This window comes from Myotis yumanensis, unplaced genomic scaffold (assembly GCF_028538775.1).
Source record: "Myotis yumanensis isolate MYYU_CA2020_CCGP unplaced genomic scaffold, mMyoYum1.0.hap1 SCAF_11, whole genome shotgun sequence".
In the NCBI taxonomy this organism is placed as follows: domain Eukaryota; kingdom Metazoa; phylum Chordata; class Mammalia; order Chiroptera; family Vespertilionidae; genus Myotis; species Myotis yumanensis.
Window position 1 is genome coordinate 71,628,817 of NW_027223762.1, and position 12,698 is coordinate 71,641,514.

Here is a 12,698-nt window from a genome sequence, read left to right on the forward strand (position 1 = left end):
TTGGTTTTTAGCACTTTCTCACTTTCTGGCACAAGATGCTCCAGTTTCATCCTGTATTTTTCCTGCCCTAGCCCTAGTTTCAGCCACCTCTCCAGGAAGCTCTGGGTCCTTTTAGTGGAGGATGGTATTAGAAACCAAGACCTGGGTGCTAAGTGTGCTCTTTGCTCCTAGGATGCAATTACTTCTAGGCCTTCTCAACGGACAGAGCAAGGAAATTTGTGTGTGTATACTAACCTGTGTATATACACATCCATAAATTTCTGTATGTAATCATCTATATCTGTATTATGCTGAACATACTGATGTTGCCAACTCTAATCCATTACCACATAGATTATTCTAGTCTCCTTCCTTTGCTTTTGTGTAAACTCTTATCCCAACAGTGAGAAATTTAACTCCCACTGTCTTCCACTTACTTAATTGTTCAATTTCAGTATACATGTATCAGCATCAGAATTATTAACCCAAACCCCTGTGGGAAATAACTTTGTCAGCTAGAATACAGTGCTTATGTAGTTTCTTTTGCTTGTAGTCTTACAGATTCCACTAATTTCCGAATTATTTATATTAGCATCTTTCCTCATCCTGCCCCCCTCTAGTTAGTTGGTTTCATACATTTGTAATATCGTTAAATTGTTTTGTTACCTTCTGCATTCCATTATGGGATCCCTTGATCTCCTAAATGAATTTTTAAAAATCCTCACCCAAGAATATGTTTTTATTGATTTGAGAGAGGGGAAGAGAGAAAGAAACATCATGTAAGAGAACATCGATCAGTTGCCTCCTGTACAACTGGGGACTGAACCCGAATCCTGGGTATGTGCCCTGATCAGGAATCAAACCTGCCACCTTTTGGTGTATGGGACAACACGCTAATCAACTGAGCCACACAAGCCATCTCCTAAATATTTTTTTAAATTGCACACATTAGGTTCACTGTGCTGTAGAGTTCCGGTTTGACAAATGCAGTGTCATGTGTCTACATTGCAATGTCATGTAGAGCACTCCAATTCCACTGCCCAGGAAAATTTCCTGTGCTTCACTTTTTTAGCCGTTTCTTTCTCTCTCCAAACCCCTAGCAACCACTGATCTCTTTACCATCTCTATAGTATTTCCTTTTCCAGAATGTCATATACTTGGAATCATACAGTATGTATGTAGCCTTTTCTTTTACTTCTTATCACCAACTAGTAGTTCATTGTATGGATGTACTATAGTTTGTCTAGTTACCTGTAGAAGGACATCTTGATGGTGTCCAGTTGTGATGATGAATAAAGCTGCTGTAAGGAATTGCATGCAGATTTTTATGGACATATATTTTCAAGTCAGTTGGGTGAATATCTAGGAACATAATTGCTGGATTATGTGGTAAAAGTGTGTTAGCTTTGTATCTTGGCTTTGCATTGTGCTCGGTTTCTTGGAACAGAATAACCTCTTTTTGCCATTTTCCTCGCCCATCCCTACCAAGCCTGTTTTGACTTTTGATCTCAAGTCATAGCATCCTTCTAAAAGAGCAGATGATATAAAATGTCAGCTTATCATTTTTTGGGGAAATACAATCCTCTAGTGATCTTTGCTATGTGTTTGTGTTATTTCTAGTAATCTATCAGTGTAAATAATCAGCTACATTAGTTGAATATGATTATTTTGTTCTTTCTGGCTGTATAGTAGGAATAGATATTTTGCAAGTGGTTTACACAGCCTATAGTTTATTTAAAACTAGTTTCTAATTGAGTTGTGTTGTTTTATTTTAAAGCATTCCATTGTTGCTAAAACCCTGAAGTATTAGTCATATTTTCCTCTTTAACTGTCACCATCAAGTAGTATATTTTTAAAATATAAAAATTATAGCAATTAATTTCAAGGTAAAAATATTTTAAATAAAATTTATGTTTCTTTAAATGATAGCATGTTTTGTTTCCTTCACAGCATTTATTCAGTCGGAGAGCATAATAGAAGTACTGCGTTTTGATGATGGAGGGCTGCTACAGGTAATTTTATTTTAAATTCAAGAATTAATTCAGTGTCAAGCCTTAAATGATACCTGATTATTATTTTTCTTTTAACTATGTAGCTGCCTTCTTTGAAATATATTTTATGAGCTTTATGTGGGGAAAGGTCAGTAGAATCATCTATATACATAAAAGCCTAAGTGACCGTTACAACCGAACGACCAGTCAACCAGTCACTGTGACACACACTGACCACCAGGGGGCAGACACTCAACGCAGGAGCTGCCCCCTGGTAGTCAGTGCGCTCCCACAGCCAACCTTCCATGGCCCCTCCCCCTGGCGGCTAACCTGTGGTCCCTCTCCTCCCCCTCCCCCCAGCCAGCCAACTCCCGTGGCCCATCCCCCCTTGGCTGGCCAGCCATCCACCCATGGCTCCTCCCCCTTCCCCCCCCACACCCGGCCTGCCAACCTCCCGCAGCCCCTCCCCCCGGCCGGCCAGCCCCACCCCCACCCCCACAGGCCTTGATCGCTGGCCAGGCCAAGGGACGCCCCCACCTGTGCACGAATTCATGCACCAGGCCTCTAGCTGGTAATAATAAAAACCTCCTTAGTTGTAGGAATTATCTTTTAAATTAAATATTTCCGTGAGGGGTAGGGAGTGAGTCAGATCAGGAGCAGTGGAATCTTTGTGACCTCCATGAGGATGGAGCCATTGAGTGAAACACTGAACTCGATGTTGGCCCTCCAAATATTTATCTGGACAAGAACTTCTCTAGAGAGTATAAGTTCTGTAGATTTACATCTATATCGTCCTTCCACTTGCCATCTTAAGCCCATCTTTAAATATATTTTACATAAAATTAGAAAATGTAATCTGATAAAATCCTGTCTTTCAGATATTACCATGAAACCTGTTTTAGTCTTCTCAGCTAAAATCAGTTCTAGAATTTCAGAGCTGAAAGGAACAATAAAAGCTGTCTTAACCAGTCCTCTGGTTTTTGTGGTTGGTGTGTTTCCTGCCCCCCCCCCCCCCCAAACTTTATTTATATTCTGCGCTTGTCTTACCACCTTGTAATGATAGCATTTGTTTTTAATACCATGTTATTTGGCAGCATAACTGATAATTTTATGTTCATTTTATATTTAAAGGAAACCAAGTTTTAGATTAAGAAAGTTGCCCAAGATCTTGGGACTTTGTGGTAGTGCGATTGGTATTAGAATTCTGGTCTTCTCACTCTAGGTGTGATTATTAGTCTCTGTATTATGTTGTGCTGCCTATAACGTATTTGTTTACTTGTTTATAACTAAAAACATGACAAATAGTGCTGAAAAGTATTTTCTGTAGTTGTGATAAAGGCAGAGTTCTTGACACCAAAGACTTGACACAGAAATACAATCTCCATAAAGGAAAAATTGATGAATTAAAAATTTGCTCTGCAAAACACCATCTGAAGTAGGTAAAAAGTCAGGCTGTGGTCTAAGGGACAAAGAACCTAGTTCTTAGAATATATAAAGAACTCTCAAAACTCCATAATAATTTTAAAAGTCTAATTAAGAGCTAGCAAAAGACATGAGCAGACATTTTACTGAAAAGGATATATAAATAACAAAAAGGACATGGGAAGCTATTCAATATCATTATCCATCAGGAAAATGCAAATCAAAACCACACACACAAAATAGTGACAACACTAAGTGCTAGCCAGGATGGAGACAAACTGGATCACTCATAATAATATATATCCCACATGCAGGAGGCAGCCAGTCAGTGAGCTCTCTCTTCACTGATGTTTCTATCTCTCCCTCTCTCTTTCTTTCAAATAAAAATATATTATATGTATATGTGTGTGTGTGTGTGTGTGTATGTATGTGTGTGTGTGTATATATATGTATGTGTATGTATGTGTGTGTGTGTATATATGTGTGTGTGTGTGTGTGTGTGTGTGTGTGTGTATATATATATGTTGCTAAAATATTTTAAAGAAAATGACGGACATCGAGACATTTTACCTTCACTCAAACATTCACTTTCAAAAACAAGGACATTTCCCACATCTGCCATATATTCTCTATGTACATTCTCCAAAATACCTTTTCAAAGTAATATATATTAATAGGGAAAAATCATGCCACAACTCTACTGTTATTTCTAATTATAATGTAGAAGCTAACCTTTTGGGATAAGTTCACTGATGGTATTTATTTTCTTTTTTAAAATGTTTTTATTGATTTGAGAGAGAAAGAAAGGGGGAGAGAGAAACATCAATGTGAGAGAGAAACATTGACAGGTTGCCTTCCGTACACACCCCGATTGGGGATCGAACCTGCAACCTGGTCATGTGCCCTGACTGGGAATCAAACCAGTGACCTTTCGCTGCAATGGGACAATGCTCAACCAATTGAGCCACACTGGCCAGGACACTGATGGTATTTCTTAGAGTTTGGGCGTTTGCTCACACATAATTAAATGTTTTATATTCTTCATTGTTTGCCTCCCAACTTCTTGCTTTCTCTCATATCCTCCTCAAATCTATCCTCAACAGTAGCCAGAATAATATCTTTAAAACCATGTCTGTCTCTGTCTCTTACTTCCCCAGACCTCTTGTATTGCATTTAGAATATACACAATTCAGCTTCTTACCATGGCTTCTCCCCACAGCACAACATAATCTGAATCTGCCCCCTGCCTTGCCTTCCAGCCTCATTTTCCTCTCTTCTTTCCCTTCTCTCTAAACTCCAGCCAGATAGACCTGCTGTCTTTTTTTCAAACATGCAGGCTCTTTCCTGTCTGAGGACCTGTACACATGCTGTTTTCTCCACCACCACCCAGTCTTGCTTCCACCACTCAATCTTACTTCTGCATACAGCTCTTTTTACCCTTTAGGCTTTAGTGTAAATGTTATCTCTGCAGACAGGCCTTCCCTCATCACATGTTTAAGCACGTCACCTATTCTCTGACACAGCACCTTCCCAGGATTTTCATAGTCCTTTATTCAATGTTTAAACACATTTTTCTTTAATTTTTTTTCCCATCACTGTTTATCCCCCCTAAACCCTCTTCCACCTCCAACCACCTCGCTCCCCCTCCAATACCCTGAGGTCTGTAATGGCAGGAACTGTTACACACCAGCACGTGGCACACAGCGGTCACAGTGAGCAGTGAGAGGCACATGGAGCCGCACAAAGTGATTGTGAAGAGGACTCTTCTCATTGGAGGTGGTCTGGCAAACTTGTAAAAATCAATTACATTGCCTTGTATTATTTTCTTGTGTGTTAAAAAACGTAATCCAAATTATTCTCACACTTAAATTATAGGTTTCCCCTTCTATCTGAAAGCAAAGGTTTCTGTGAAACTTCTCATAAGCCGAAATGGTGTAAAGCAGAGAAGCACAGTCATATCTATGGACAAAATTTAAGTGTTCCCAGACCCAAAATTCAACACAGGCACAGTGTCTTTATTTTGTTCATCATGATCAATATACGTAATTATGTCCAGTTTCATGCTAAAACTTAACATCCTTGCGAGTTCTCTTAGCCTTTTCTGATACCCGAAGGACACTGCTTGCAAAGGGACACACAAAATCAAGGGAGATACAGCTCAGATGCTCTGGATTGCTTTGGTTACTGAAAGCAGGTACTAACGTAGGTGTTCTGTGAAGAAAGTGGCATAATGTGAACTACAAAAAGCAGAGGACACCTGTACATACTAGTAGTGTGACAAGTCACTTCATATGATTTGGGCATCAGGTTTAACCTGGAAATTCAAGTGAGCATAAGATCAAGATTGAAATTATAATAAAATATTTTGGATATTTCCTATGTCTCTAGTATAAAGATTTTGTTTTAGTATTTTTACCATTGTTTTCTTCCTTTCACAGACTGAGACAACACTTGGATTCAGTTCCTATCAACAAAAAAGGTAAAGAAGGAATATATATATTTTTTACAATATATAAAATTCAGTAGATTTAGTAAAATACTAACATACTTTCAGTTCCTTCTGGGGGATTCCTGCAATGTTCCCCATTTCTTCCCCATACTTTTTTTGATGAAGAGGGAAAAGTATATTATAAATCATATTATATCATGTATTTCAAGTCTTGTGTAAGGAAAACCAGGTTTTAAAATCTGAATTTGCATGTGATGCATTGTGTAGTATATCATCTATGAAAGGCTTTTACTCAGAGCTGAAACTTCTTGGCTTTGTCAGAGGATCACCTTTGTAACTCCCTAGAGACTTCTCTTGAGGCTCTCGCTGCCTTTTATGGACTGACCATTGCTGCCTTCAGTATCGCCAGAGGTCATTTTGTCTGCAGGCTCCTAGAGGGGGAACTGGGAGTAGTGAGACCCAGTCCCCTGGAAAGGATGCCTTTAAAACACAGATTCTCATGACTACAGGAGAGTGGTTTTACCCTCGGGTGTTATGAGACTGTATACACGCATGTGAATTGAAGATGCCTTTCACACCTCCAAATTTTTTGGTCTTTTGGTAGCTTGTCACATCTGTTATGGAGACAATATAAAGAATGATACTGCCTGATCCCCTTCCATATCCAGTGAGGGCCTGCAGCTGGTTTCTGGAGGGGAAGAAGAGCTTTCTGTGAATGAGAGATCCTTGATACTAAAGTACATCCAGGAGTATCCTCACACCAGTGAAATTCAGATGGCATCAACAGAACATTTTATTTTGAGACAGAAGTATTAAATATTCCAATTAAGACTAGGACAGCTACAAACTTTACTTCCAAAATATGTATAATGAAACTCCTTCAGTAATCACTGTTTTTTGCTCTTTCATATCTGCAGTTAAATGTCCCTGCTCCTTTATTGCTCTGTCCTTCTCCCTAATGTTTTACTTATGCCTCTTGGAACCTGATCTGCTGTGACCCGTGCCCTAAGGACATGCCAACTGCCAGCAGTGAGGTGTAGACTTCTCTGCTATTATGATTATAAATTGTAATGCCGCCTTGTGTCCTTCACCCCTCCCCAAATGTTTTTGACTCTGGTTGGATTATTTCCAGACCACTGAGAGTCTAGCTTGATGTCACCTTGGCTGGACCGTCTAAGAACTGTAGAACTCTGACCCATCTGAAGCAAAATTAGTGTTGAGAAAAGCATGCCTGATATCTTGTGCTTCTTCCTCAATCCTTTATTCCAGCACTTAGGAAATTAGCTATGGAATTATACTGGGCTACATTTATGAAAATGATCTTATTCATCATGATCATGATCATGATCAAGATCAAGATCTGGGCTTTGAGTTATTTTCCTAGTATATTGAAGAATGTACATGAATACATGATATTCTGATCTCAAATTCCACTTATCTATTATCTAGATCTGTCTAATGAACTACCCCGAAACTTACTGGCAAAAAAACAATCATCTTGCTATGCTGTCAGATTCTATAGGGCAGGAATTCAGGCAGAGTTTATCAGAGACAGCTTGCCTCTGCTCCATGGTGATCGGGGCCTCAGCTGGGGAGACGCCAGAGCTGGGAATGACTCAATGGCAAGGGGCTTGAGATAGGATTGCTCTCACATTGATGCTAGCTTGTTACCTGGGACTTCAGCTGAGCTGTCACCTAGAACATCTGCATGTAGGCCCCTCTGTGTGGTCTTTCACAAAGCTTTGGTCTTCTTTACAGCATGTGGCTGCATTCCAAGAGTGAACATCCCAAAGAGAGCCAGTGGGAGCTGGATCACCTTTTATGACCTATCCTCATAGTTTTGATCATTTAGGTTGGCATGGAATTAAGGCATTGGTGGGGTGGGGGCAGAGATTTACACCTATTGATAGCAAGAATATTGGAGAATTTGTAGGTACATTTTAAAACAATCATACCTCTTTTCTCTCAACAAGACAATGAATTAGATAAATATTAGGTTCAAATTGGTATGCAGTAATACTATATGGTATGGACTGGATTAGGCAGTAAACGTGTGTTTAGTCAACACAGGCTGCTACAACAGAATACCACACAGATTGGGCGGCTAAGCAACAGACATTTATTTCTCACAGTTCTAGAGGTAGGGAGTTCAAGATCAAGTTGCCAGCAGATTTGGCTCCCCAGTGGGGCTCTCTTCTTGGCATGCAGAGATCTGCCTTTTCCCTTTTGTCCTCACATGGCAAAGAGAGAAAGAGGAAGCAAGGTTTCTGGTGTCTCTTCTTTTAAGGGCCTAACCCTGATGACCTCATCTAACCCTAATTACCTCCCAAAAGCCCCATCTCCAAATGCCATCACATTGGTGGTTAGGATTTCAACATATGAATTTTGGGAGGATGCAGTTCAATCTATGGTCATATACAAGTTTAAATTTAGATTTAGCTCATACCAACCAACTAAAAACGAAAGAGCTGGCCCTGGCTGGTGTAGGTCAGTGGTTACAGTGTTGGCCTGTGCACCGAAGGATCGCTGGTTTGATTCTCAGTCAAGGGCACGTACCTGGATTGTGGGTTCACTCCCTGGCCTGAATTTGGACACCTGTGGGAGGCCACCAATCATTGTGTCTCTCTCATACTGATGTTTCTCTCTCTCTCTCTCCATTCCTCCCTCCCTCCCTTTTTCCTCTTCCTTCCATTGTCTCTAAAAATCAATGAAATAAAATAAACAAAGCAAAAAAAACTAAAGAGCTGTATTTATGAATTACATTTAATAAGTCATTTGTTTAAAACATGTGACTTGGAGAAAATATAGTCTCTGTATTTCCCTAGCAGTAATGATCAGAACATAGCTTCACACTGGAAGAATTTAGCCAGTTCTTTTTATATGTGGCTCAGTGCTGCACAGTCAAATTAAACAGTGCCTGAACTCTCATTTAAATACGAATAACTTTAATGGAAATGTATATGTAAAATAAAATATGAAATGGAAATATAAAGTAAAATGTGCAGTCGTGTAACAACAGAAATTGTAAATGTATAGTTGTATCAGAATAGAAATTGTGTGTGTTTTTTTTCAGTTCAAATACAAACTTCTATAAAAGTGTCAGAGTTTGGGTTTGAAAATTTCACTAAGATGAAAGTTATCATATAATCAGAGATTATTCTAACAAGAGACCCCAGTGGATTGTCTTGTTGAGCCCCTTTGTTTGACACATGAAGAAGCTGAGACCCATCGAACCAAGGGACGTGCCCAAGTTTAGTTAGAATTCATTATCTTCTTTTTTTTTTAATCCTCACCCTAAGGATACATGTTCATTGGTTTTTAGAGGAGGAGGGGGGACATTGGTGTGAAAGAGTAACATCAATTGGTTGCCTCATGTCTGTGGCCAACTGGGGATCGAACCTCAACCTAGGTATGTGCTCTGACTGAGAATCAAACCCACAACCTTTTTGGTATATGGGACGACACTCCAGCCAGCTGAGCCACCTGGCCAGGGCAGAATTCATTCTCTTCTGATTGCCAGCTCAGTGTTGCCTTCTCTTTGACTATTCTTATACCAAATATGGAATTCTTCAATATTCACTATATGTTCTTTCAGCCAACATTCCTAGAAGAGGAATATAGAGAATTAGTAGGAATTAGAGGGGGAAAGGCGATGAAAGAGCAGGGATGCCAGTGGAGGCATGCAGAAGGCATGCATCAGGACTTGAGAGTACAGCGCAGGGAAGAGTGTGGAAGAGAGGTGGGAGTAGGTTCTGCTTTCAGCTTCTTACAGTATCTGCTCTGTGCGGGGGCTCTGGATATACCCCCTGCTTCAGGGGTCTGGAAGGGTCGTGGAGACACCACTTCAGACGAGGTCATCAAGCATATATGTTGTTGAAGGAACAGGATACCTGTGGAAGGAAGCAGCACACTTAGAGAGGGTGTTAGAATCAATCGTGAAAACCTCAGGTTTTAGTTTAGGGGATCAAGGTATCTAAGACAAGTGGCTTAAAATACCTATTTAAAAGCTTTTTGACATTTTGTGTCATATTTATAAGGGGAAAAAATGAACTTTAAATTACCTCACAACATAAACCACAATTAACTTAAAAAGGACAGTAGGCCTATATGTAAGAGCTAAGAGCATAAAACATTTACAGTAAGTTTAGTAGAAATGTTTGCAACCTGGACAAGCTTTTTTTTAGGATACCAAAAACACATATCATAAAAGAAAAATGATAAATTGGACTTACCAAAATTAAAAACTTCAGCTCCTCAGAAGGCACCATTTTCCCCAATTATATTAAGATAGAATTGATATATAACATTGTATAAGTTTAAAATATATAATATGATGATTCTATTTGTATATATATGCAAAATGGCATGCAGGGAGTGGGCCTAAACCAGCAGGCAGACATCCCCCAAGGGGTCCTTAGCACTGCAGGAGAGGCTACCGCCACTGCTGCTGCACTCGCCAACTGTGAGGCCAGCTTCTGACTGAGCAGCACTCCCCCTGTGGGAGCACACTGACCATGAGGGGGCATCTCCTGCATTGAGCATCAGCCCCTGGTGGTCAGTGTGCATCATAGTGACTGGTCATTCTGCTGTTCAGTTGATTTTCATATTAGCCTTTTATTATATGGGAAAATCAAGTCATCTGCAAATAGAGATAATTTCACTCTTTCTTTCCAGTTTTGTTGCCTTTTGTTTCTTTTTCTTGCCTGAATACTCTGGTTAGGACTTCCAGTATTATGTTCAGTAGAAATGGTGTCGTCTTCTGATCTTAGAAGAAAACTTTTAACCTTTCATGTTTGTGAATGAAGTTAGCTGTGTGCTTGTCATGTGTGGCCTTTTATTATGTTGAGGTACATTCTTTCTATACCCAGTTTGTTGTATTTATCATGAATGGATATTGAATTTTGTCAAATTCACTTTCTACATCTATTGAGATGTACTGTGTGATTCTTATCTTTTATTCTATTAATGTGATGAATCGCATGTATTAATTTGCATATGTTGAACCATTTTTGCATCCTAGAGATAAATCATGGTGTATGAGCCTTTTAATGTGCCGTTTTTTGTATCTATATCCATCGGGATATTGGCTTGTAATTTTCCTTTCTTGTAGTATCCTTGGTATCAGGGTAATGCTGGCCTCATATAATGAGTTTGGAAGTGTTCCCTCCTCTTCAGTTTTTTTGAAAGTATTTGAGAAGGATTGGAATTAATTCTTCTTTAAATATTTGGTAAAATTCACTGTTGAAAGCATCTGGCCCTGTACTTACTTCCTGTTCGGAGGTTTTTGTCTGCTTGCTTGTTATTTTTGTCTGCTTGCTTATTATTTGTCTGGTTAGGTTTTCTATTTCTTTATGATTTAGTTTGGGTAAGTAGTATGTTTCTAGGAATTTATCCATTTCTTCTAGTTTTCCAATTTGTTGGCGTATACTTATTCATAGTACGTGGTCTCTTAGGATCCTTTGTATTTTTGTGGTATCCTCTTACATATATAATTTTTATTTTTGGGTCCTGTTTTTTTCTTGGTTAATCTAGCTAACAATTTGTCAATTTTGTTTATCCTGTCAAGGACTAACACTTAGTTTTATTTACCTGTTTTTATTGTTTTCCTGTTCTTTGTTACATTTATTTCTGCTCTAATTCTTCTGCTAACTTTGGATTTAATTTGTTCTTTTTCTAGTTCCTTGCTGTATAAAGTTACTTTGTTTATTTGTGATCTGCCTTTTTTCTTGATGTATACTTTTATTGCTCTAAATTTTTCTCTTAGAACTGCTTTCCTTTATCCTTTATCCTTAACACAGGATTGATGTGTTGTGTTTCCATTTTTGTTTGTCTCAAGATACTGTTTCATTTCCCTTTTGATTTCTTCTTTGATCCATTAGTTACTCAGGAGTGTGTTGTTTAATTTCCCATGTCCTAGTACTTGTAAGTTTTCATGTTTTCCTCTTATAAGTGAGTCTAGTTTTATACCATTACTAGAGGCCCAGTGTACGAAATTCGTGCACTCGGGGGGCGTGGTCCTGCAGTACGGGAGCCCTTGGGGGATGTTCGACTGATGGCTTAGTCCCGCTCCTGGTGGGGAGCGGGCCTAAGCCGTCAGTCAGACATTGTTAGCACTGCCACAGAGGTGGGAGAGGCTCCCACCACTGCCACTGCACTCGCCAGCTGTGAGCCCAGCTTCTGGCTGAGCGGCGCTCCTCCTGGTGGTCAGTGCGCGTCATAGCGATCTGTGGTTCCACTGTCAGGCCGGAACCAGCTCTTCGACATCACCCAAGGGATTGCAAGAGGGAGCAGGCCAGGCCGAGGGACCCAATGTTGCACGATTGGGGCCAGGGAGGGACGTGGGAGGTTGACCAGGCAGGGAGGGATTACAGGAGGCCTCCAGGCATGTCCTGCCCATCTCACCCAGTCCGATTGGCTGGACCCCACCAGCAAGCTCACTTACCATTCGGAGCACCTGCCCCCTGGTGGTCAGTGAACGTCATAGCAAGCAGTTGAGCAGCCTTACCATATCATTAGCATATTATGCTTTGATTGGTTGAATGGACGACTGGACACTTAGCATATTAGGCTTTTATTATATAGGACTAGAGGCCTGTTGCACGAAGATTCGTGCAATAGGCACTCTTTCCCCTGGCTGCCAGCACCAGTTTTCCTCTGGCACCCGGGACCCAGACCTTCACTCTGGCCACCGCCTTCCATCTTCGCTCTGGACACAGTCTTCGCTGTGGCTGGAGCCTTCAGTCTTTGCTCCTCCCTCCGGTGGGAGTCTTCAGTCTCCGGCCAGAGCTGCTCCTGTAGCTCCTTCCGCCCCCCACCCTCCCCCTCATAGCTTGATCGCTGCTTCGCCTACAGACCTC

The 12,698-nt window shown here is 40.3% G+C and overlaps 1 protein-coding gene across 1 annotated transcript in view; it reads left to right on the forward strand.

The window, feature by feature from the left end:
• Positions 1-12,698, forward strand: part of TMEM131 (transmembrane protein 131) — a 198,055-nt gene that overhangs the window by 47,148 nt on the left and 138,209 nt on the right. Inside the window, 2 exon segments of the mRNA XM_070429901.1 lie at positions 1,930-1,991; positions 5,831-5,871. Of these exon segments, the coding sequence (XP_070286002.1) occupies positions 1,930-1,991; positions 5,831-5,871 (103 nt within the window).